The sequence below is a fragment of the Lates calcarifer genome, linkage group LG16_LG22, assembly GCF_001640805.2.
Source record: "Lates calcarifer isolate ASB-BC8 linkage group LG16_LG22, TLL_Latcal_v3, whole genome shotgun sequence".
NCBI classification, from domain to species: Eukaryota; Metazoa; Chordata; class Actinopteri; family Centropomidae; genus Lates; species Lates calcarifer.
The window spans coordinates 20,916,846-20,944,292 of record NC_066848.1 but is presented as its reverse complement, the minus strand read 5'-3'; the positions used below and the strand labels follow the sequence as shown (position 1 = coordinate 20,944,292).

The 27,447-nt window shown below is 39.4% G+C and overlaps 2 protein-coding genes across 2 annotated transcripts in view; both read right to left on the bottom strand.

The window, feature by feature from the left end:
• LOC108896019 (ras and Rab interactor 2-like) overlaps positions 1–11,269 on the bottom strand; it is a 45,135-nt gene extending 33,866 nt beyond the window's left edge. Inside the window, 1 exon segment of the mRNA XM_018695042.2 lies at positions 11,017–11,269. The gene's annotated coding sequence lies outside the window, so the exon portion shown is untranslated.
• A 2,791-nt stretch (positions 11,270–14,060) lies between these two features.
• On the bottom strand, positions 14,061–19,789 carry LOC108896028 (uncharacterized). The gene is made up of 4 exons (XM_018695049.2): positions 19,360–19,789; positions 17,604–17,827; positions 17,349–17,508; positions 14,061–14,388 (listed from the first exon to the last, which is right to left on the bottom strand). Exons 1-4 carry the CDS (start codon positions 19,640–19,642, stop codon positions 14,204–14,206), a joined length of 852 nt encoding a protein of 283 aa, XP_018550565.1. The 5' UTR covers positions 19,643–19,789; the 3' UTR covers positions 14,061–14,203.
• Positions 19,790–27,447: the final 7,658 nt, after the last annotated feature.

Here is a 27,447-nt window from a genome sequence, read left to right as displayed (position 1 = left end):
CTGATATGGTGGAAGCTCCTCAGCAACATCATCTGTTGAAGAATTGCTTTGTACATTTTTTTTATTTTTTTTATTTAAAGGCACCAGAGTTTCCTCTGCCATTTAATAGTTGCATGGGTCACCATGGCTTAAGAGGCAGCTAATCCTGAACAACCTCATTAGTTTGGCCTCCAACAAAGAGCTGTAATACGCCATGGCCTCAGTGCTGTCTCAGAGACCCATCCATCCATCCCATCCAGCTTCCCACCCCAGTTAATTCTTGTCACTTTTTGACACAGAGTATTGTTCACTAACAATAAGCACAGGTGGGTTCACTATCAGAAAAAGCCTCCATCTGTAGGACAAAGAAAAAAACTGTTTTGGAAAAGACTGGGTTAGATTTCTTAGTTTTTCACTGGAATGTATGCGCACGCAAGATTGAGAGAGAGAGAGAAGGTCTATTGGAAAGTAGCAGAAACCACAGAGTGATAGAAGGCATGCAACCTTGCTGTTTTTTATGCCCTGTTTCTCTCCCTCACCATTTCCTCCTCACATCTTCAGTGGGAATCTACTGGGCCAAACCCCCTCTTGCCAAAACAAAGCAGTGGGGTGGGATTTTTGGTGTATGTGTTTTCTTGAGTGTGATTCACAGTCCAGGTTGGGTAAACAGGAAAGTCAGTCAAGGTAAAATAAACACTTGACTGTGAACCAGTGACACACTAAACAGACCCAGACTATATAGACTGTATATATTCTCCTATGCGACCTACAAATATGGGTAACACACATTTTTAAAGGGCCACTTTACCCCAAAAAAAGAAAAAAAAAAGAAAATATTTTCACACTTAACCACAGTGGTATGTCTCCATCCCAATGATGATGAATACATTCATGTTGTCTGTTTCGCTTTTGCTCTCCTCTCTGTCCAGCTCTCTCTCCCTCTCTCTCTCTCTTTATGTCACTAAAATGACATTTAAAATGTCAATACCATCTAATTAATTTCCACTCCTACAGACAAACCTGAGAGATCTGGTCAGTTCTATTTTTTTCCAAAAGTCAAACTTAAGTTGTAGCAGCTGATAACAGCATAGCACACTCAGTGTGGCTTTGATGATTTCCAGGTGAAAAGCCCACCTGTTAAAATTGGACTTATTTTAAGGGCATTCAGTTTCTATATTTTCAGCATGTAACAGGTTCTACAAGATCTCGTGGACAGATTTCCAGGCAACAAGAAGTACACATATTGTACATTACAGGCCCCAAGTTTACTGGCAAGATACCACTGAAGTAATGACATCTTGTTTCCTTCTGCCTCCAACCCAGATTCGTCTAAAGAGACTTCTCAAGGCTGTTCTATGAAGCAAGGTTACTGGCTTATCAGGGTAACTTCAGGAGTGTCTTAGTGACATCAAGTGTAACTTTCTGATTAACCCGTACTATGAAAGGTGGATAGGTTTCAACCGCCATGGTAGTTTACGCTGTATCTCTAATGTTTGTGGTTAGCTCGGTGTTATCCAAGTGCCACTCCACAGGTGGAAGAACCAATTGATACTGGCACAACGGGGAGGGAGGCATTAAAAGAAAATATAATGTGACAGGCTGTTGTAATTGTAGACTACATACTACAATATGCAGTGTTAATGATGGGAAATATTAATGTCTTCTACTTTATAGAACACTTGTATTTCATTCTTTATTTGTTGCCAGGTTCAGCTTTCCACTGAGGCTGCAGCTGAAATTACTGTTAAAGTGAAGTTACTATGTAACATAATAACCTTACATTCATACAGTACAGCCTAAGTGCTCTAGGCAGAACATCACTGACAGTGAGTAACAGAAATGTAACCCATGTGTTGACTGTAATTCAAGTATTCTAAAATGTATCACATATTTTATGTGTCCCTACATCTCACGGTGGCATTATGCATCGCAATTCAGAAAACGTGACGATACTCATCGTGACGCTGAAGAACTGTATCGTGATATGACTGATGAAGTGAGTTCTGAAGTAATCCTTTGCACTTCTGTGAGTGATCGCGCTGTGCGCTATTCAAAGTAACACTAGTAAAACAGGACTTAAAGTGAATAGATTTAAACTGCGGTTTTCGCATCTCCACAGTGTCTGACAATGAAACAGAGTGCAGCTGCTTCAGGTTCTGTTGAGTCAGATGTCTGTAGACAGCTTGCTGGTGACCACTAATCAGCTGACTGAGTGACCGTAGCGAGTTGATCCCTCTCTCAGTCTTATTTCTCTAGCATGATTATTTCCCCCGACAATATTTTTCAGAGCTCATCATCTGTGACAGCTGTAACTTTCAGCTCAGATTCATTCATCAGTCATTAATTTATTTCTTCTGTCACAGCATGTTACAGCAACTTCACAAACTCCTGCAGGTTAAACTGAAACCAAACACCTTTAAGGCTGATTAACTCAGAAAAACTCACTATACATGGACTGACAACACTTGCTAGCCTAGCAACATAGTAAGGCTACAAACAATCCACAATGCAATGCAGCCCTCTAAAATACAAAGTTACACTAGTACTCACTCCATTTAAAAAGAATATCTGTTCTAAGGAGGCGCCCCCATAGCCGAATGGTTGGAGCGCATACCACATGGGCTTAAGTGCCCTAAGCAGCTGGTCCCTGGATTGATTCCCGCTCTGGTCAGATCTTTACTGTGTGTCATTCCCCCACTCTCTCTTCCTCTTCCTCTTTCCCTGTTATAATAAAAAAAAAGAATATCTGTTGTAAAGAATGGAAATGTAATTGTACCATGGGAAAAAATATATTTCCTTATGTTATGGCCAATACGGTATCATTTTTTGCGTTGTAATCAGCAGAGTAAGAGAATAACTGCAAGAGAGATTTTATTTTTTCATTTTAACTGGGATTTTAGTTTACAATAAACACTGTAAGAAACTGGGTTTTGTGGCAACAAGAAATTTGAGAAAAGAGATTTTATTTTTACAGTTTACACTAAGAAGGGATAAATAAGAACTCTTAGATCTTAGTTTGTTTTCATTCTTTCTTTATACATCCTTGATATATCATGAGATTCATGGGGTTAGAGATGTCTTTACTAGCCATGACTTTTCAACCTGCCAATGGACTCCACTCGTCTGCTGAGTCTTGACATTTGCCAGGGTTTTTCATAAAACAATTGTCCTTATCTAGACACTTGGAGCAAGCCACACAACACACTGTTACAAAAGGCTCTGTTTCAGCTGCATTTTTAGTTATAAGTGTACTGTCAGCGGGATTTTGAATGAGGCTGAGGCTTACGGTTTCATTTCAGCTCTCTATTGTATCTTAGTAGACCTGTATGACAGCATGCTGCATTTGTTATTTAACTCCACTCATTTAATCAGATTTTTCCTTACATTCATCACTTTTCTACATATACATGGGAATTATCCAGAGTTGGATAAGCAGAAAACAAAAAAGGGCAAATGGAAAATTAATCTCATGCTCACTCATCTCATACTCGCCTCATGATTTGACCAGGGGGTGTCTTCATTAATTCAACTGATGCAAACTTAACTGCTACATGAATATTTAAAATTACAGGTAGGTTGCTGAGTAATTCTGATTCACAGTATTATGATTCTGATTCACTTATGGATCTGGTACAAGTTTATATCATATCTTTCTGCAGAAAACCCAACACATTCATGTAAAAAAATATGACTCAAACAAACAAACAAATAGACAACCTGAGCTTTCATATTCCTGGAACTCTCTTGACAGTATGTTAAGAAACATCAGCTAGGCAACACCTGAGTCTACATGTTTGAAAGTAGCCTGGCTGGATGATCTGAGGTGACTCATATCCTCCAATCTATGAGCAAAATTCCCTTTAAAACTCATGAGCATTTTAGAAACTAAGCATCTGTCACATGTATCTTATGCATATACATATACATGCATGTTATAACTATATGTCAAGGGGATATTTGAAATTGAAACACAAAACCCATATGGTCAGGAAGCATGAATAATACAAAATGCTGAATCATTTAATAAGCTTTAAAACATTTAAAAATCCAACATAGAAAAAAAAAGTTTTAAGCTGTATCACAAATAGCTATGGTATCAGGTTTAAATTTACAAGAAATTAATCAGTCAGTGGCAGACATAAATGCCAGATATATCATTTATGAAACAAGTCCAAAAACCAATGGCTGAACAATCACTTCACATCTTATCATCCCTTTGTAATAGACTAGGGCTGGATGATTCTTGATAACAAGAATTGCCATTTTCTTGCGTATAACTAAGATCATGAATCTCTCTCACAATATTGTTTTCAATATAAATGTTTGATGCACTCATTTACCTGATACAAAAAATTTGATGTTTGATATATGACCATCACACCAACTTTGGACAACTGATGCTGTGCATCACATGGTGTAAAGCCACACTGTCATTTGTTGAGGGAGAAATTATTAGCGTTTGTTTGATGTAGCTAATGTCCCTAATGAAAATATGACTCAATTGTTGTCATTTACAATTGAGATCACATTTAGATAAACATCAGGATTGTGTTTATATATGATTAATCGTGCAGCCCTAATTCAGACCTACTAGTAATTCAGAGTCACGGTTTTATGTTACCTGCAAGTCTTTAAACTGAGTACTAAGACACAATGACTAAACTACATTACATAGAGAGCTACAATTTCTCACAGCCCAGGGTATGTATTCATATTGTTTATTTTATTTGATGAATATCCCCAAATCCCCAGATATTGTTTACTAGATATTGCTATGGAGAAGCAGCAGCTCTTTACACATAAGAAGCTAGAAAGAGCATTTGGAACATTTGCTTAAAAAATATGTGATTAATTGATTGCCTGATCTCAGGCCTCACTCTTGGGGTCTTTAAATTTTTCTTAGTATGATTCAGACAGATTTCATTCAAGGACATCAGCTGCATGCCTCTCTATAAGATCAGGGGTCAACAATAAGGCTTTTTTCATGATGGATCTACTGATCAAGGTTTTGTGACTGATCATAATCTGCAACAATTATATAGAGAATCTGCAAATATCAAGTCCTAATCTGATATCAGCATAGAGCTGTTGGGCCAGAAAGATGGACATCTGGACACTTTTAAACAAGCTCTCTTCATCTCCAGTATGAGCAAAACACTGAGGTACAAATGAAAACCAACAGCAGCATTTTAGAGGTGTGACTAACCTGCTGCTGGAACAGAGTAAAAAGTGACTCTTATTTGGGGTGTAACTATTTTGAAACTGAGACCGAAACTGTGACACAAACGTCCACTATCATTCATCTGGATGAATTGATGCTCAGTGAGGTAACAGTAGCAACATTATTCCTCTTGGGCTCATGCTTCCATCCCACTGAACAACAAATAATGATCAGTTTCGAAGGACTAGCTCCTCTTGATCCATCTGATTTTCATTTTGCCCGTCTGCTCTCTGCTGATACTCTTCCACTCTGAACTGTCGCTCCCAGGTGTGCGCAGTGGCTATGGCTGGTTGTTAGTTTAGAGAGCGCTTGATTAGGTAAGCAGCAGAGTTATTTGTGAGCAGAGCGCATGTTTACAACATCAATATTACAGACAATCAGATTCATTTAATTGTGGGAAGCCAAAATAGTAATTGTAGTTGATATTTGTTTAATTGTGCAGTCCTATTACAGGGCTAACATGTAGGAACAAACAACCCCTCACACTCACACCTAATGAGGAATTTAGAGTAGCCAGTTAACCTAATCTGCATGACTTTGGACTGTGTGAGGAAACTGGAGCACCCAGAGGAAACCCATGCAGGAACATGCAAGCTCCACACTGAAGCCCCGACCATGCAGGGGGTTCGAACCCTTCTTAATGTGACAGTGCTACAGTGCCACCCAAAAATGTAGTGTAATAATAACTCTGAGATCGCAGGCCTTTCCTGTGACATTCCATCAGCAGTGTGGGAACATTTTGCTTATTCTGGGTGCATGCTTTTGGACAGTCTTTACCTGAAGGCACTATCATCAGTTCATTTCAGAAAGTTACAAAAGTGGTTAAAACAGCCTCATTAATTACATTTGGATAAAAAAAATAAATTGGAAAGGTGAGTGAAGAGGGGATTTTAGACAATATTAGACAATCTAACAAGCACTTAATCGTAAACATATTATGAGCCCTTACAGTGAAAAAGGGATTAAATGATGGATATGGATTTATATAGTTGACTCACTACTGCCGGACTAACCATACAACAATTAATGACAATAAGTCAGATCAGACCTTTATTTTTCAACAAATATTGTTATATTGATTATGTCTTAGAGCTCAGTGCTGCCTGAGACCACTGCGACATGTGTAAGCCTGTCTGCTGAGACATGAGGCAACTGGGTTAAAATGGGTAAGCTACTGAAGCACTGACTTGACACACATTATCTCAACCACAAGCAGTTGTGTCACTCTGCCTAACCTCCCAATCTAACATACAATTGTAGCATGCTAAATTTCATATGTTTGATTGGTCTTTCTAAAGGTCACGCATGACTGACCTTTACCTCTATACTCAGTTTACAATTTAACAACTACAATTGATTAACAGATTTCTGATAACATCGCTGGTGTACAGTACATTTCTCACTGCTTCAGAGGAAGCGGATGGCCATTTGGCCCAATGTGTGTGAGACAGGTTTCCCCTCAGTTTTTCCACATTATGACGCTGTTGTTTTATTATATCTGCACATGTACAGGCTACAAACCAGTTTCTGACCCCAGGGGCTGGGAGTCATTCCCAGGAGCTGCACCAGAGAGAAAGTCGAGGTGTCAATATACCACTCCGACTCAATGTACAAGACGCATGCTGTTATGCTTTATACCCACTTATCTGTATAACCCTTTCCCAGGATCAGCTGACTGTAAACTAAACCCCTCCCTGGACCCATGTGTAACCATATTCATTCCACATTCAGGTATGAGGATTTAACCAGCAAGGAGAGACGACTGCTGGTGCTGGCACTATTAACGTTAACCACACTGACCAACCCATTGTGAAATCATTTATCCGAGTGTTTCCCATAAATTACTTAGATTGTTACAGTATGTTATAGTTCCATGAATTACCTAGGCACTGACCACAGTGTACTTTCTCATACCACAGTTTCAGAATGAACTGAAAATAGTTGTACACTCATAATAACATAAAGCTTGGTGTTTTGTACTGCTGCTTCATTGCAGAGCTGTATGAAGCATAGTGATTTGCTCAGCCCTTCCTTGCACTCTCTCTCTTTCTCTCTCTTTCATTGACACTGATGACATACAGTAGTTGGACTGGCCATTGGAAGCACCAGGAAAAATTCTGCCCCACTGATGTACATGGACTGTCAAAAAAATCCATTAAGTTTTTACCATCCCTGTCTGTAATTTTAGCCAGGAAAACTAAGTAGCTAGAAATAAGAAGCTGCTTTTGAAGTCAAGCAGCCAACTACTAAGAATTTCAATGGTACATCTTGCCACTGAAAACTGCATATGTGCCATGAGAGAAGGCTTGAGGTGTAGCAACAGTAACTACTAGGGATCACTAGAGCTCCTGATCAGTTTGGCCCTGATGCTGATCTGAGTCCTTACCAACTGTGTCTCTGTTTAACTGGGAGAATGGGACTCCTGACATTGATGTGACACTAAAGAAAGATTCAGTCCATTCTGATGCAGTTGTGTAACAAAGTGAATGCTCCTCCCTTACAACCTATATTTGATCAGTACAGATGACACAGGTGCTGTGGTGCATTAAATAACCATAATAATTCTAATTATTTGAAAACCAAAGGTTCAGGTTGGGTTGTGAAGCAGTGCACTAGGCTTGCCACAGCAGCTCTGAAAGTTTTCTCTGAAAGCAAACCTCCTGACCCTGTCAGCTTCTCTCCTGTTTGACAGGATTTCCTGTTGGTTGTGATTTAACTGGTGAGTATGATGGCAGCCATTTAGCTTCCTTGACATAAACTATCTATGTTTAGTTTGCAAAAGTGTGTCAAACGCATTCCATTTCACTTTACATTGACTGGATGTGTCTCCACTGGGCAGGGCAGAGTTTTATTCCATGGAAAAGCAACCACACAGCAGTAAAATCACGCACATCTAGATTGACAAATGAGTTCTTTGTAGCCACACTCTTCATAGAGAAACTCACCACTAAGGATTCTGGTAGCCATCAATGGATTTACTCTGCACAATACACACACAGTGTTTGCTAATGGTGGGAACTGTTGGGTCGCTTTTGAAAATATAATAACGTAGAGAGTATATTCTAGACCTGCTCTGAATTTTTTTTACAATTAACCAGCCCACCAGAATGATGTCATGGTTGCTGTCCACCAGCTGAAGCTTATGCTTAGCTACTTTAACATGTCAACATGTCTTATGTGAAAAGAAGACCTATAAAGAAGGCTACAGTATATCTTATACTCCTTTTTTTGTACAGGAAACATATATTCAGCCTGCATTGGAACAGTAACAGAGACTCCAGTCCGCAGTAGAGTACCATGTACTTCACTTGTAAACCACAGAATTAAATTACAGAACTATAGAGTAAAAGTTAAGTTTCAGTTTCACTTCTCTCCTATTATTGGTAGTGCCTTGTGTATCTCCGCCTCTCTCTCTCTCTCTCAGTTGGTTTAACTGTTAAATGTCAATATCGTTGAATTAAATTTCACCCATAATATAAATGCCTGGTTACCAAAGGTGGACAATGTCTGACTAATGCAAGCTGCCCAGTTTAGATATCCGAAGGAAAGAAAGTCACAACTACTACATATTACAGTTACTACAGTAACTTGTGTTCACTTCATCATGCCAAAACCAGGCAACGCTGGCCTCGTACAACCCTGAGAGTAAGCAAGGCTGCATAAATCTCCAATTGGAGCTCCCACATCTGTCTGTTATTGCTTTCTCATTTGGTTTAATACAGTTTGAGTTCTAAAGATACTGCTTTGGTTTCTTCAAAGTAGAACTACATTTGCTTTCCAGTTTGTCACTGGAAAAAAAAACTGGCATAACCATCCCTTATCTGAGATGGGAAGTTTTGGGAACTATATTGTACAGTTCTACAAAAGCACTGATCATGCATTTAGGGTTTGATTTAAATTATCACTTGATTAATTTACATCAAGATACCCTTCTAGGGTATCTATCATCTATGATGTTTGACCGATACTCAAAACTATGCAACTCCACCTGAGCAAATTAAGTAAAGCTGACCTTCAATAGGATGTGGACATACAAAAAACCAGTTTGCCAGGCAAATGTGCTGTTCTTGTATTCCTAACCTGAGGCTTGTGTTTGAAATAGACAACAGTACTAAGTCTGCTTTGGTCCTGACACTGAATACTAAGCACTTTAGCAGATTTCTGAGGAGATCGAGAAACCAGGGACTTGGCCAGTGCCAGGAAATACTTTGGCTCTCTTTCATGCTTTTCCCCCCCACACACACTCAATATATAGGTTAGGCTAACACACACAGCACAGGGTGTAGCAGTAACAGCCAGGAGCAGCACACGTCACTAAGTTTGGGCTACTGCAGCCATGCACACCAGTATGTCAGGAGTGGGAGTGAGATAAAAGAGAAACTGATGACAGAAAACATCAACAGAAATTGGAGCGACCGCATTACTGAAGAAGACACCCCAGTGGACACAGTCCAGGGCTAAAAAGAGAAGACTGTTGAAAAGAAGGGTCCAAGGAATTCAGTAGTGTGGAAATGAGTGTCATGCACTGCAAATTGTGTTGAAGGCATGCTCCCACAAAGACAGATACTACCACTTATCTCTTTTACCATCTGAAACACTGCAATCCTTTAGAGTCCAATGCAAGTCTTTACTGTCCCAATCCAAGCAGGTGCTGGTGGTCCCCTTAAAACCAACAGTGTGATACCTACACAACAACAACAAACCATAGTGTCCACTCTCTCTCTCATTAGTCACTATGAAGAACATTCTGAATTCCTAGGGAACAATATCATCATCATAACAAAATACTAAATGTTATGTCACCAAATACACCCAATTGTGAAATACACAAAAAAAATGTTCCACTTAACAAACAGTCAAAAGTGCATGTGTCACTTAATACTCTGGAATGCTCAATTCCTTATTTTTATTAGTTATTATTTTAGGCTCAGCTTTCGCTGTTTTATGTATTTGTGACTTAATGTGAGAAAGGTTATAGAGGTCATATGTTCGCTGTGTATACACTGAAATGATTCTTTCTTTAGGAGCTGTGATTTTGCTTTATTGAACCTTATTGAATTGTAGCTTACAACCCTGTGTGTGTCACTGTACATATAAAGTTGGTTTTAAATAGCCCAGCGTAATTCATACAGCGTGATTCTCTACATTCTCTTTTCCACAGTTTATCAGTAGACTACGCCTTCGCGTCTTTCCTCACGACGTTTTCAATCGAGGTCGAGTAAAAGTGTTTGAGAGAGGAAGAACTAGTGGTACTGAATGATAAAGACGGTCAGCCATGCAAGTCATAATAAAACACACATTTTGCCGAATACACCAAACTCGGTTGATACACCTATTTCATAGGGCTTAAGTTTATCGGCCCAGGCTATGGGCTGTGTGGTAGAAGAACAAACCGCTTATTATTTGCTGTAAATACCGGGAGACTGTATTCAGATGCCCAACTGTATATTGCTGTTAAAATTAAATTAAACGTTTGCACATTTACGTTATGTGTTTAGTGTTGCACTATGTCGATTATAATCTTAAATTAACAACACACGCATTTTAAATGTGATGTGTATGAATTCGCTGTCATTAAAGTTGGTTTAGCTGACGTCGCGCAACAGGTGGTGATAACTTGTAAAACACGTCCCGCAGGATTCCCCACACATAACGCTGCTTTCTTATTGCCGGTGCAACAAAACGTAAGCAACTGTGTTTGAGTTTGGGAGTTTGGTACAGAAGACAAGAACATCGGTATTTCCAGTATAGAATGTCAACACAAAAGGAGAGCTTCCTTCAACGCAAAAGGAGAGCTTCCTTCATTCCGTACTTACCTATTACGGAATGAATGTTACTGTAGAATGGCGAAAGAAAACTCCACTGCTCCAACAAGCTCCTGAAAAAGTAAATACCACAATAGCTCCATGCCGAGGTTCGATTCGGTTGTTGCAGGTTATTATCGTTAATAAATATTTGTTATATTTTTAGGCGAGAAAAGCAAATGAACAGAGTCTGTCCGGCGCCGGCTCGCTCCATGATCCCTAAACTCTGTTTAGGAGCTGTTAGCTGCTTTGTTCTTGCTGTACAATAAAACATAAGAAGACTTCCGTTTCGATTTTTCAAAATAAAACACACGTAACGTTTTCGAAAATAAAATCAAAATTTCGCAATGAATAAGCTGAGTTTCTGTACTGATTACCATCAAAAGGTTTCCTCATGACAACTTCTTTACTATTTATATGAACGTATAATTAACATTATCATAACATTAATTTAGAATTGACACAATTGGGAGGTAGGGCGCCAAAATCAGTTTTTAATTTAAAAGGAAAGATGCACTATTTCCTGAGTTTTTGTCCCTAACTAGCCAGCTTGATGCTCATGCTGCCTCCCTCAGTCGACAGTACTGCAAAGAAACAAAAACAATCTCCGAATTAACTTTCAGATCACGTGTTCCCACTGGGAAAATGTTATAGGTCCCTCTCCAAAGCTGGTGGGTTTACTCCAGTTCAGGACAACAACATTCTAGGATGCTGCTTTTCAAAAATGATCGAAGAGGGGCTAACAGCTCTTACAATAAGACAAACGAAATGTGACATTGTGCAATGTTGTTGCATTTTTCTAAAACTGGGAGGAGGATGCTTGTATTCTTACTAAATGGTGCCACAGTAAAATGTTAAGGGTGTCTACATTAAGATTTTTCGTCTTTTCTTATATGACATTTAAAAATGTCATATTCTTCTGATTCAGAGGCTAATCCTGCTGTTGGATAATTAATTCTTTCACAATTCATATTATTTTAGTAATTTGGTCACGCAGCTCAGCGGTTAATATAAGTAAATTCTGTGATACATTTTCCAATTAGGTTTTATTTGAGAAAAGCTAACACCAATTATCAGAAGTGGAAGGAGGGACAAGAAGTCATACTTTTTGTGTGTTGTGGAGGTGGGGGTTCTTCAGTTTAATACTAATACTAAACTAATAATGTTCTTGTTGTGTTAGGCTTGAGCAATTATGCTGTTATAGATTGTTCATATCTGTTCACATCATACATGTTTTAAATCCAAGCGTCTGCAATGTATTTGCTTAAAATGTAGTATTTTTTCACTTTGAGATCTTTTTATATTTTCATTACCTTTTTCCTTCATTTGAATTTCACCTGTTCTGTATGAACCTTTTTTTTTTTAACTACATCTTTACTTCTTTTGCATTGTACCTCTATGTCCATTTGTTTATGTATGAGCTGAGTGCTGTTTGGTAGCTCTCATGTTTCTAAACTTTATTCTACTTGGGGGCTCACGTGGGTTTCTGATTTTAGTCCTTAAAATCTTTTCACTTGGAAAGCACTTGATGCTTAAACTTGACAAATGCTATATAAATAAAATATCAGTAATAATATAATTAGTAATATATTATTGTTATTGTTACAACAGAAACAAGTGCCTAACTCAGAAAATAGAAATGACAAGGAAAATCCTTTAATGTAGTTCAGCTTAATTTATGCTTGAGAATACATTTACACAGGTGGGTTTCCTCCACCACAAAAATAAAAAAAATGTGTATTATTTCAACAGAGCTGAAACAAATGTACACCTAGAAATGATGAATATACATTAAACATCTTAAAATTGAAGCATACCATATAGCATATAGCATACCTATATATTACATGGGTTATTATCTTTCAAATTTAAAAAAAAAAGCGGCTTCATAAAAGTCCAAATTAAATCACTGAAATTTCTTCAGGATATCACTGTCATTGTCTATGTACTGCAGGACTGCATCTAACAAAATAGACAATGTTATACAGCTATAACCAACATAAATATGCTCATAGCACTGACTTTCCAAAATAAGTTATTTTTCTCCTGTTTTAAGAAACTTAATTCTTCTACCCAGTAAGCTATCTAACCCACTGAAGTCAATGTTAAAAGCTGTTAAAGCATATCAAAGATTAATGTCTGAAAATGAGCACATATTACAAGCTAGTTATTTCATGTGTTCTTAAGTGGTGTAAACTTTACATCAAAAACTGCAGCTATACACATTCATTGTGTGATGACTATGAATAATATACATAATACATAAATTATACATTTTCTTTAGTAAGCAAATTGCTATTCATATTATAACAACAAACCTCCTACAGCACAATAAACATGCCCTAAAGCCAAGAGTATATGATGAAGTCAATATATTCTGGGCATTATTTCCATATTAATACTTTCTTGTGCTGCAAGGTTATTAAAATTAACTTCTTAAACCTTAAAAAAATAACTTTGAGACATGACTCAATAAGCAAGGCAATGCACTGATTATATCACCCCCTACAGTAGAAACCGTGAACATCCACTGAACAAATTTTATCCCCCAGTAGAGTTGGAGCTGGAGTAGCTGCATTAGGCCAGTCTTTCCCAACCAGCGTGCCGTGGCACATAAGTGTGCCGTGAGAAATCATCAGGTGTGCCGTAGAAGATTATCCAATTTCACCTGATTGGCACTCTAAGCGAGCGGCGTGGCAGAACAATTACATGCTCTTCAACTAGAGGCAGTATCACGCTAAATACGAAAGTACATAGTCATGCTGCAAGTGCGACAATGCCGCGGCTGTGTAAAACAGAAAAAAGATGAGAGCTATGAGACAATGCTTTAACATACAATATATAACAACATAAACTGTGACTGACGTGTGTGAAAGAGGACAGGTTATATCTTTAACACATATTCAACTCTTTAAATTAAAGTTACTAAAGGCACACTGTTGTCAGGTTTACTATTGCTGACAGTTCACAAGAATGTGTAAATATTTCCTCATTCTGTTCATTTAAACACGCATTTGCAGTAAACACTTTGGAGGAAGAAAAACAGCAGAAAAGTACACTGTGTGAGTATCTTTAAGAAAAAAAATTGAAATAATATTTCTATCTTAATAGAAATCCTTTCATGCATAGTGTGGATTTTTTCACATTTGGATAGTCTGTCCTGGAATTGAAACCCTTGTTTCTTGGAGTGAGATAAATATCAGTGTGTGCAGCTTTGGTTAAAACTGTCAGTTTCCTCAGAATCTGGAAACTCTGCAGGAGGTTTGCAGCAGCGACGACCAGTCCCTCCCTGTCTGAATGGGGCAAACCGCAGCCATTTCTTCACCACATCAGCGTACTCGTGATGTGTGGCCTCCTTACCTACTGGTGTCCGTTTCAGAGCACCTAAGAGTTAAGAGAGAAGCAGATCCCCATATATTAAGAAACTGCAGTCCATACCAAACCCCTTATTTAATGACAAACATACTCTAATCAATTAGTGTAAACCAAACAATATGATAATGTCAGTTGAAGCCTAAAGCAAAAGGGACAGGAGCATGCGGGTGTTCTGAAAACAACAGGAAGTTAGTTATTGTAATTTACCCACTGATTTGGCTCACCAACACAGACAGCAGTTGGAACAGCAGTAGTGTGAGCCCATGGATTAAATATTTTATTCAAGTGTTGTACATCTAGTGGCATAATTATGCTTTTCGCACATACGATTACGATGTAAATGTGATGATAAAATATTTGGAGCTCTTATAACTGTGTGGGTTTCTCCTAAAAGCAAACCAATATTCTCCCAAACTGTAGCTCCTTCAAAGTTTTCCATTTTCTGTCCTCAAGAAAGAGCCGTCTCCTCTGCACACGATGTTGAAAAGTATCACAAATGGCCAGCATAGAATTCTCCTTTTGCAGCTGTAGCCAGTCACCTAGCCTCAGATTCTCCCATCCCTATGTTGTATACTCATGGGCACCACATTTTTGCTTTTCTTTGGCATATGCAAAGTCAGCTCTGGTGTCCTACAACTTGGAAGAGTTGCCAGGCCTGTTCTTTGTAGTTAACAGCTGAGGTGGGAGCTCTGGCTTGCTTTTCTATACCATTCCTACCATCGTCAGTGTCCCACCCTCCCGTCCCCGCTTGTGCGAAGTAAATATGTTTTTTCACATATGATGTTGTGTCTAGGAAAACTCTCATTCCTTGGTTCTTCTCAGGGGCTTCTCCATGTTGCTTCCTTGCATACACTTCCAAGTTCCACGCATATGATGAAGCAGCATCACAGGATGATGTACATTACAGATGTACATTACTGTTATGCAAAGTTGTGAAAACTCATGGGACAGGTAAAAAGGTCATAATGATACAGAATGGAATGTGGTGTGAAAATTAGATTTTTGACAGTCATAGAAGTACCATACTGTTAAAATATAAACAAAAATAAACTGTTGATGTAGCTGAAACTCTAAAACCATTGATAAACAGGTCTGTATCCTAGCTGTGCTCTGTTAGCCATGTCATGTTAAAGCCATTATACAGCAGTCTCTGAAGTCCTTCTGAAAACAGGGACTGTTCTGTTGGTTTGTCGAAAATAGAGATTGTTCTTCAGGGACTGGCGCTTCCCCATTTACACTGCCTCCTCTTCTTAGTTCTTGTTGTTCCATCAGCCCCACCAGAGTCTCAAAGAATGAAGTCTGGGAACTGTCGCGTGATGTCTGTCATGCTAGCCACACTCACAGAGTTCAACTGCGGCAGCATAACTCTGGTATACTGTATTCTATCTCAATTGACATCCCCATTGACATTGCAGGCAAGCAGTAGGTAAGGTGGGATATACCAAACAGCCAGATAACAAAGATACACTATGGTTTAGTGGCTATAAGAGTATTAGCTGTAAATGTAGCTTAACTTTGCATCTATTAAAGAAAAGGGCATGTAAGAACTTTAAAAACAAGTATGAAGGAAACAAACACAGAACGCCAGACTCTCACTGTCAGTCGCAGTGTCCACATGTGCCCAACTGTCTGGTTTACAACATGAAAGGTTGGATTACACCGTACACAGTGCTGCTTCTTCATTCTCTCATGCTGGACTGAGGGCAGACTGGACACTGCAGTGACAGACTATTGCAAGGTAGTATTACCAGAATTAAGAAGAAAAGTGATAGAAGCAAAACAAGAATTGACACTGTTGTCACTTTCCACTGCTGAAGACAGCTCTTGGCAAGTAAAGGAACAGAGTTTGATGTTGCAGGGGCAGCTGATGGCCTATATATGATGACAATTTTCATCATAAATGGTTATCATTTATTATTATTAAACTGTTTGATCAGATGGAGGGGATAAAATAAAACCGAAAAACACATCAGTGAAAGAAAAATCAGCATAATATATCGGCCATTGGCTGACCCTGATTTGATGTCGACCTCTAATGTTGACAATGCTTGTCATCAACTGCAATAAATCATTTCCATGGTAGGGCAGAAACACAAGCAGGTCCTTGAAATATCTTGAGAGTGCATTTAGCTTTCCTTATCTCACTTGTGTATGGGTCATACTCCTACATAGCCCCTGTGATGTCATCACCGGTGGCTGTGTATGAGTAAATACGAGTAAACAAAGTATCATTAGTATGATTGTTATTGTTGTCGTTATTATTACTAAGTGCACTACAATTTTATTTTTCATCCAAAGGAAAAAAAAAACTTTTTTGATTACACTACCTGATTTTGAGTTTATAATCTATTTTAATTTAAAATACATAAGTGCACTACAGTGCAAACACAACATGCAGACTGGAGAGATAAACATTTAGTGAAAAACTTATGATCTAAGTTTAGCAGTTTTTGTGGGGCGACCCAATAGCTGAATGGTTAGGGTGCGTACTGCATGGGCGTCAGTGCTCTGAGCAGTGAGCCCCCTGTTCGACTCTCGATCCGGCTGGGCCTTTTCTGCATGTCACTCCCCTTCTCTCTCTCCCCATTTCCCATCTCTCTTCACTGTCCTATCAAATAAAGGTGAAAAAGCCTGAAAAAAGAACTAAAAAGGTTTAGCAATTTTGTGTGTCATTTGTTATTATTATTAAACTGTTGAGAATGGAGGGGAAATAAGAAAAACATATCGGCCAAAGAAAAATCAGCATCACATATCAGTCATGGGCTGCCCCTGATTTCTAAAGATCGGCATCAATCAGAGGAAAACCCATATCAGTGGACCTCTACCTGCCAGTGGTTTTAATGTTGTGACTGATGTATACACTGTATTTTATCCAACAGTTTGTGTGTACAGTAGCACTTCATTCTCCCTCTGTGAGATCATTAAAGTTTATCTAACATTTCGTAGTTTCACATAGCATGCCTACTTACGGAAGAGGACCCCTTGGAGGCGAGTGTTCCTAAAGCTCCTCTTCTGTCCACGGCCCACCCAGTTTAGCTCAGAACCAACAGCAAATGAAAGCACAGCTTGCATGAGACGTCTCACTGCATCATCAACTGTAGCCCCACCCATACGGGACAGGTAAGACACCTTGAATTTAGACAAGAGATTGACATTAGTTTCATCAAGCACTGAGCATTGACACGGCCAGGAAATCAAGCTACAAAATGGCACCATTCACACACCATTCTCTTCTGTATTCCTGGCTCCTCCAGCTGTCTCTCCATCTCATCTAGCTGCTGAAGGGTCCTCAGTGGGAGATCCATGTCCAGAGCTTCCACATCTTCCTCCTCATAACCTGTTTGACCCTGCAGTCGGGCCTGAAGATCCCTCAGCACCGCCCACTGCCTCTGCTGTTCCTCTTTGATCTCCACCAGCAGGGCGATGATCTTCCGCTGAGCTGCAGTCTCTGGAGAGGAAAAAGTGGAGAGAAACTTGTTATGACAGAATGGGGTAAAGGTAAAGATCATGACTCAACTTAAGTAGACAAATCTGGGTAGTGCCATGGATAACCTTCAATGACATCTGTAATGTGATATTTGTGTGATAGATATGTCATTGAAGAATGGAATGTTGATGATGTGACAATTTGACCAGAAACAGCTCAAAAAGAGGGCTAGAGATTTGAATAACATCTTCTTTTTGACTTTGACTCTGGCATAAGTTAACATTGCTTAAATAAAAACAATACAAAGAGATTATCTTTAAAAACTGCTGCTTTATTAGGCTATCAGTTGTAGTTAGTTGAGTATCTTACTTTCTGACAGTTCTCTTATATCCTCCTGAGACCCGGCCCATTCATTTATGTCCTTTATAATGGACATTTTGTTTACCTTTATCTTTCTTAAGTATTTGGAGTTACCCTTCCAAGCCAAAGATATAATCTGCTCCTTTTTTCTTGTTTTCTAAATTTAGTTCTATTTTCACACAGATATCGTCCTGTTGTCCTCTACAATGGACATGCTGTGAAATTAAAATAAAAAATATATTTAAAAAAATTTAAATTGTAAGGTGTTTTTTTTGGCCCAAATAGATAGGAAATCACAAAAAAACAGAAATTGTAAGACACTTTTTTCCCTTGGTTCTCAGGAGGATATACAACACAACCTATATGGTTTAAAATTGTTCTGGACATCATCCTATATTGCTTTCTGAGATCATTTTTCTCCAACAGATCAGAAGTACACAAAGTAACCACAGTGAAATGGAGGGGATACACTCAAGTACTTACACCACTATTCACAGCAGACAGCTAGAATTTTGATATTTATTTAAACACACTGCCCTCTCAAGCAAACAAAATCACTGAAAATCATAATAATTTTGGTAATAATGATAAATGACAGATGCCATTTCTTGTAATCAAAACCACAGTAGACCACAATTAAGCATTTATCAAATTCTATCACAGCTTAATTGGCTGTTACTGTGCTGTGAACACGAGTTTAACTGCTTTTGAATGCATATTAAATACTATAGCAAGACTGTTCAAAACAATGTTGTTGATATTTTTATCCATATTACCTACTATCACTAACTATGGACATTAAATAATAAAAAGTAAAGGCTGGTAGTAAATTTGTGACCTTGCTCGATTAACACAAGATGGTTATTGCACACTGCTTTAAAGATTTGAATTAATAGAATTTAAAATACAACTTTAGAAATAATAATAATAATAATAATAATAATAGGATACATGTCAAGACACATTATCTAGTAAACAGACTCTGACAAACGACAAATGCACAGCTAAAACAGCAGAAGTTGTAGAACGGACCATTGCATTAAACACATGTTCAGTTGCATTTTTCGATATCAAATTTCATTTGTTTTGAGTTCACTGACTAACGATGACTTATTGTTATTCTTCTTGACAATTTTTAGGACACCTTACAAACTAGATACTGTGAAGTAACTCGTTTGTCGAAAACAGTTTACCTGTGGATGAAGCGGTGACGAACTTGTCCGTGGCTGCGGAGCTGCAGGGGGAGGAGAGCGGCGGCTCCACGCCGAAGCTGCCGTCCCCTCTTCGCGGCTCGTCTTTGAACTCGTCACCTGAGCGTCTGGAGACATGTTGAGCCAGACTGTGCATCTCATCGGACACCGCAGTCAGCCTCTGCTGGAGGGTTTCGAGAGCGATGTCCGCCATATGTTTGTTCACCAAACCTTGCACTCTTCGCTCCATCGACCAGTCGTAATTATTTCCATCTTCATGCTCCATTTAAGTTCCCCACGCTGTAAACCGATGAAACGTTCGGGAAAACCTTGTTAAACCTTGTGACAACGTTTCTGATATCCCCTTGCTGCAGAGAAGAAGCGGAAGTTGTTATTAAACAGGAATGTCCAGCGCATGATATCACGTTGCGCAAACGTCACCGAAATGTTGACGGAACATTGGGGGCGGATGTGAAACTACATTTCCCAGAAGGCAGGGGTCTGACTGCCAAAGACAAGGATAGCCTACATCCCTGGCATATATCTACTATGTTGTGATATTAGGACTTTATTGATGAATTATTTAAATAAATACATCTCTGTGCTATTTGATTGACAGTCAGTGTGGTGTTTATATAATAGTTTTTTTTAATGTTGACTAAAATCTTTACCCACATGATGTTTAATGAGAAATATAAAATTCAAGGAGCCTAAGCATAATGTTTGTGCGGGAAAAGTTGCTTCTCGAAGGACAAAAATCACAAAGTAATTAATACAGTGACAAATTATTATTCAGTATTTTTTCTTTTTTTCAAAAAAAAATTCTCTACATTGTAGATTAACATTAAAGACATAAGAAGTACGAAGGAACACATACGGAATTATGTCGTGAACAAAAAAGTGTTAAACAAATCTGAATATGCAGCCACCTTTTGCTTTAATGACAGCTTTGCACACTTCTGGCATTGTCTCAATCAGATTTATGAGGTAGTCAGTCACCTGGAATAGTTTTAAACTGAGCTGGGTGAGGTGAGATTTCTGTTCACTGTGTAATTTTGTGTAACACAAAACTGTGTTAATATTTACACATAATTACACATCTCTGTGTTAATCTATCTGACACAGTCCCTGTATTAATATCACTGACACACTTGACACACGTGTCATAGTTAACACGTGCTGTCCCAAATTCAACTCTTTGATGTGTAGGAATTAAACACAGGTTGTGTTGATATTGACAAATCCTTGGTAAGAGTGTAGGTGTCCAGTATTTACAAAAGTACTCAGTAAGTCATTTATTTGTCCTTAAATTATGCAACTGTTATTCCCCTGTTGCCCATACTCTTGTTTTTCATTTGGAACTGATATATTAATTATAAAGTATTATTGTTGGTCTGATTTTACTCTAAATGTTTCCTGATTAAGGGACTCTCTTGCACCTCAGAGTGATATTGTTATACACCATAAATGGCACTTATGTCAAAACTGTAGATACTGAGTGTCTACACTGTCTGTGAACTGTGTTCGAAAACTGAAGTTTGATGTGATCACAGAGATGATTGTTGAGTGCAGGCAACAGAGAGTGCACCTTTTCTTTTATTTGTTGGTCTGGTGGGCTTTCTGTGAGAGACAGAAACAGTCTCCACAGTATTGTTAAGGTCTTCTCCAAGATCACTGGAGCCCAGCAGAGAGACTTTTGCTTTCTGGGCAACATGTTTCTCCTACAGAGAGCACAAGGAATTATCAGACAATCTGATCACATCCTCTATCTCAGGGCGGTGCTACACAGTACCCCTGAGGAAAACAAATCACTTCATTTCATTCCTTCTGCTATCAGGCTGTGTAACATTAACTGTAGTCATTTTAAATTAATGGCTCTACTCAATGAGTGTTCTTTTAAATTATTATTTATTTTATTTCCTACTTCTACTACTTCTTTCTTGTGCAATATATATTCTGAAATGTGAAATATAGTTAATATTTATACTGTGGATGTTACCCCACTTCACTGACCCTTGTATTAGTCAGTATGATTGGGGTTACACATGGTGTCAGTGTTCTTTACTCGTTGTCTCGGACATAGCCTACTATGCCTGTTTATTTGTGTGTGATCTTCTTGTGGTTGGGTGGATTCCAAAATTGAATTGCCCTATGGGATAAAAAAAAAAGTTGTCTGAATATGAATGTAAATCTGCTGTTCTGACGTTGGAACCACTCTTGAATTCGTTTGCCATGTGTATGGACGTATTATCATTTTTGAAATGTGAGGTGTGAAGTGAGGTGAACCTAGTTTTGAAAATAACTGCATATTCAGCCTCTTATTTGACCATACAGTGGAATCACCAAAGTCAGTGACATCCAGTGAGATGGCTGCCCATCAGCGACCTATCAGACATGAACTTAAGTCATTGTGGGTCCTAATGAATCAGTTAGGGGTCAGGAAAGGGGGAGAAAATGACTAATATCATTTATTAGGAAAAAAAACTTCTCTGCTTTAAATGCTGACTTTATGAAAGGCAAAACATACTGGTTTGGTTGTTACAAAATAGCAGAGAAGTGTTCACTTGTTTTTGTGGTTATTTCAAGTGCCAAGTGTTTCACAAACATGCTGTATTCTGTCCCCTCAATGTGCATGGCTTTACATGAGTGACAGATAGCTAAACAAATGTGTCTGGCACTGAAAGGGTAAATGATGATGACTCAGATGTTGAAGTAAAGTTGAAGGCTGTTTACTTGTATGTTTATCTTTGTCAAGTTGCCTTCTTACAACGCCAAAAACTCTTTTGTGAAACTGAAAATAAATACAGAAAAAATGTCCTTAACATACATAAAGAGTGCAGTAATGTTAATAGTTGATGTATTAAGCAAACTGGACAGATGACTGCACTACATGTGACAAAAATGGATATCTTTGCAAATATGAAATAAAACAACACAATATTCATCAATTCTTATCTATAGTAATGTAACATAATTTACAGTTACGAGCAAAGCTTCTCCAAGGCTTAACACCAGCACAAGTGATGAATTTTCCATGAAGAAAACAAAACAAATGGGCGGCCTGAGCTATGACCCTAACCATGTGATCTCAAATGACCAATAAAAAAAAAACAGGGACTCAAAACTGACAGCATCCTTGACCAAATGACCACCAGGAGGCACTATAGTGCTCTTTAACTACAGGTGTAATGTTACACTCCCAACCTGGTATTGAACACAATACCACTACCAATGTCTTAATAAAGGCCACCAAACTGAAGAAGTAATGTAAGGAAATGTCCATGGTAGAGGCTTAGGGTGACATAAGTACCTGAGTAAGGTTTTAACAGTCCCACCTTTGGTGACCCTCAGCTCAAGCTTCCTGACCTTTCCATCACTGCCTGGATGAGTCTTGGTGACAAGAGCCGTTGGTCACAGTTTTCTTTTCACCTGAGTGTCTCTGAGCAGCACCAAGTCTCCTTCCTTGACAGTGGGATGCTGCCACTTGCTTCGGCTTTGGAAAGTAGAGAGATATTCTCGCCGCCATCTCTCCCAAAAGGCATTTGCCAGATGCTGGACATGTTTCCACTGTTGATGATGCAGACCTGCATCCTCAAAGAATCCTGGAGGAGGAAGAGGGGTGCAGACCTTCTGTGTCAGGATCATCGCTGGAGTCAGAAGACAAGATGAGTCTGTATCAGTTGAAATGGGTGTAAAAGGTCTTGCATTTATTACTGCAGAAACCTCAGCCATGAAGGTTGAAAGCACTTCATGAGTGAGACATGAGAGCATTGACAAAGCTTGCTGTGTCCGTTGATTCTATGAGCTCAATATGCACAGCACAAATGCTTAGGCATGTAAAAATACTGCCCACCTTTTACTGTTCACTGCCCCTCCTCGGGTATGAGTGGAAACATTCCTGGGGCCAAACACATCCAGGCCCACATCTGTGAAAGGAGGTTCCATGCTGAGATGATCCAATAGGAAATCTGCCGTCTTCTGTTCTGCTGCCTTCCTGTGAAGTTTGTGGCATGTGACACACCTGTGCAGATTTCTTGAGATGCATTTTTTTTGCCCCTATGATCCAGATCCCACCTGTGCGGATTTCTTCTTCAGTAAAAACTCTGCCTTGATGTTTGACTCTTTCATGGTAGTGGTTCATGAGTAGAGTAGCAATATGGCTACGGCCAGGAATGATGACAGGATGTTTCTCCTCCATCTCAAAAGGAGCATGCTGGAGTTGACCACCTATTCGTAGAAGTCGATTGTCATCAAGAATAGGGTTGAGCTTCCTCAGGGGACTGCTTTTAGCAATGATTTCCCCTTCCTTCAAGCAAGACACCTCAGCTTTTTATGCCTCCTTTTGTAGACATCCAATGATGATGGCTTTTGCTTGTGACAATGTATTAGCAGTGTGAGGCTTGGAACAATGATGCCAACCACTACATTCTTGTTTGTTGGTATCCTTCTCTGTCCTAAAAGACTGAATAATGTGGATGAGAGAGGCCATAGCTCTGACAAGGGATTGCCATGTGGAAAACCTTTCAAATCGGTGTGAACCAAGGCCTCTGTCGCTGTAATAGTATAGCATCGAACCTCTACATCTGAGTCTTTCAGCTATGAGGTCATATGCTTTTCTAGTTGTATTTGTCTCCACAGAATATGTTAGGAGATCAGGCCCAGTAAGCCAGATAGTGTCTGAGAGTTGAGCTGCAGGCACTGACCCGGTGGCAACATCTGCAGGGTTTTGGCTGGTCGGGATGTAGTGCCACTGTTCAGGACATGTGGATTTCCTTATCCATTCAACCCTGTTGCTGACATACACATAAAACCTTCTGGTTTCATTACAGATATATCCCAGCACAACCTTGCGATTAGTATAGAATTTAAGATTGTTGGGATCAATGTCCAGCTCACTCACAACCAGCTCAGCGATCTCCACCACTAGGACGGCAGCACCTAACTCAAGCCTGGGAACTGTGTGGACTAATGTGGGGGGCAATTTGGCTTTCCCTATGATGAAACCCACATGGCATTTTCCTTCACCATTAGTCACCTTCAGGTATGCCACAGCTGCAATGACCTTAACAGAGGCATCTGAAAAGATGTGAACCTCTGTATGTTGAGCAGTAGAAAGGCAGGCAGTGGTGTAGCCTCAAGGGGTTTTGAACTGTTCTAGACATTGCAGTGAGTCTCTCTACACAATCCATTCTGCCTCCTTGTCAGCTGAGAGTGGGGCATCCCAGTCGCTAGTGAGCTGTCATAGTAGGTGCTTCCCTTGGATGATAACAAGAGCCACCAGACCGAAGTGGGTCGAACAAGCTGTTAATGGTTGCAAGCACTCCTCTTTGTGTGAATGGCTTTTCACTATTAGCAACACAGAATGTGAAAGTGTTGTTCACTAGGTCCCAACTTAATCCAAGACTACATTGCACAGGAGGTGAGTCGGTGTCCAGATCAAGGCCTCTCAAATCCTTTGCATGGTCTGTCGATGGGAACGCCTGCATGATTGTTGGACAGTTGGATGCTATTTTAAGGAGTCTTAGGTTGGAGATGGCAAGCATATCTTGGGTTGCTTTCAGTAAACTGATGGCGGCAGTTGCAGACGGCAGTGACTTGAATCCAACGTCAGCGTAGAAATCAATGTGTATGAACTGCTTTGTATCTCCACCAAACTCGTCCTCCCCATGTAGAGCTGCTCGTTGTAGCCCATAGATGGCAATGGCTGGAGAGGGATGATTGCCAAAGACATGGATTTCATCCTATATTCCACAACTCCCTTCGTTGAACCACAGGAATCTGAGGAAGTTCCTGGGGTCCTCCATTACGATGAAACTGTGGAACATTTGTTCGATATCTACCATGATAGCTACCTGCTCATACCTGAACTGCACTGGTACACCCAACAAGCTGTTATTAAAGTTTGGACCTGTCAACAGCACATTGTTAAGTGAGATGCCATGATGTGAGGTGCTGGAGTTGTGTGCATACTTGACCCAGGCTAGCTGCTGGGTGACGGGCACACACACAGCGCAGAGCAGGTCCTGGTTAGCTTGCTCTGTCTGGCCATAAGACTGGGGGTGGTACCCAGAAGAAATGCTGGAGGATGCTCCCAGTACCATACAAAAGGCTTTCCAGACTTAAGAGAATTGTGGAGCTGGTGATCTACACAGGAGAGGGTGAATTATTTAAAGCTCCAAACACAAGGTGCACACACAATGATCACAACAGAATCAGAAACTGACAGCACATAACTTACTGCTTGGTTATGTGGAAACTCTCTAGCGATGAGAGGAGCGAGAGCCAGGTCTTTATACTGTGGTTGATGAGTACATGAGCTGCAGGTGTGCCAATCCTCCACCAGCCATACCCTACCTCTGTAGCAGACACATACACCCACACACACACTCAAAGGGGAGAAGACACAGGGAGAGATAGGGGAAAGAACAAAACACAGAGAAAACTTTTAAAACCAGTAAGTGCTATTTCAAAAAGTGGTTTGGGGATTTCTTGGTTGTAACTTCTTCAAGAAGAGACTGCAATTTTAAAACTAATTTGCATGAAAAGCTCAGTGAATCACTTGGTCAATAACATTACCTGAATACAGACGCAGACTTTAAATTTGTATGTATATATGCAGGGCTTCTTTGTATTGTTTTCAAATACAGATGGAATAGCAGCTGGTTACTATGTGGCAATAAGTTCCATCAGGAAGATTCAATGGAGTCTAAATGTCTACTCATCAACTGCTAATGGCCTGCATGAATTTAAGATGGTGATTGTCTGTTGATTACGTGCAAAAAGGTGTGATTCTTTACCAAGTCATTATCAAAGCCATTGAAACTTTGTGAAAAACAAGGTGGAGTACTGTGGGAGTGGCTTCATTCAGTATTTAAGAGGGGCAGATCAGTGCAAGGAAATCTACTACAACAGGGATACAACGCAGGAGAGATCATAAGAAAGGAAATCCACTACAACAGGGATACAATGCAGCAGAAGAAACAAGAAACACCTGTATGATGGGTAAAGTCAAAAGAAAGATATAGTTCTTATTGACAATTTGTGTTATTGGCCCAACTTCAGCACTGACTATCTTTAGAATGGATTAAATGCTCTGACTTTGGGTGACTGCACATAGCAAATACCACAGATTGTGGCTAGAGTATTATTATCAGATCAATATATAGAGATAGCTGTAATAGACAATATTGTTACCCAACTCTGATCACTTCAAATGGAGCCACTCATGATTTCTGTCTTCATAAGTGCTTCTCTTTGGGGTTGTCTTGGTTGTGAGTTGTTCAACAAACATGGAGACTGCCATTTTACACCATTTTCACAGGATAAGCTAAGTACATCAATTTATCACCAACATTACCCTAACACAGGCACAGACTTGAATTTGGAAAGCAGTAAGTGCTATTTGTTGGGGTAGTGTTGCTGATTTTGGAAGTCCCTGTTCTGTATCAAGAATTCATCATGGCACTCATTCTGTATATTAAAGCTGCCAGCAAAATATATTTAGAGATTTTTCTATATGTCACTACTATTACCCTAACTTGAGCATTGACTTTGACTACCAAATGCAGTAAGTGCTACTTGTTGGGGCAGTTTTAAGTGACAAAAGCAACTAACTACATCGAAAGCCATTTTCTTAATGGAGTCCAACTCTGATCACTTCAAATAGAGCCACTCATGATTTCTGTCTTCATAAGTGCTTCTCTTTGGGGTTGTAGTGGTTGTGAGTTCTTCAACAAAAATGGAGACTGCCATTTTACACCATTTTCACAGGATAAGCTAAGTACATCAATTTATCACCAACATTACCCTAACACAGGCACAGACTTGAATTTGGAAAGCAGTAAGTGCTATTTGTTGGGGCAGTTTTAAGTGACAAAAGCAACTGACTGCAACAGAAGATTTCAATGTTTATTCGATGGCCATGCAGTGATACCCCGGTGTCTCAGAAGCAATTTGGAGTATATATGCAGGGTTTCTTTGTATTGTTTTCAAATACAGATGGAATAGCAGCTGGTTACTATGTGGCAATAAGTTCCATCAGGAAGATTCATTGGAGTCTAAATGTCCACTCATCAACTGCTAATGGCCTGC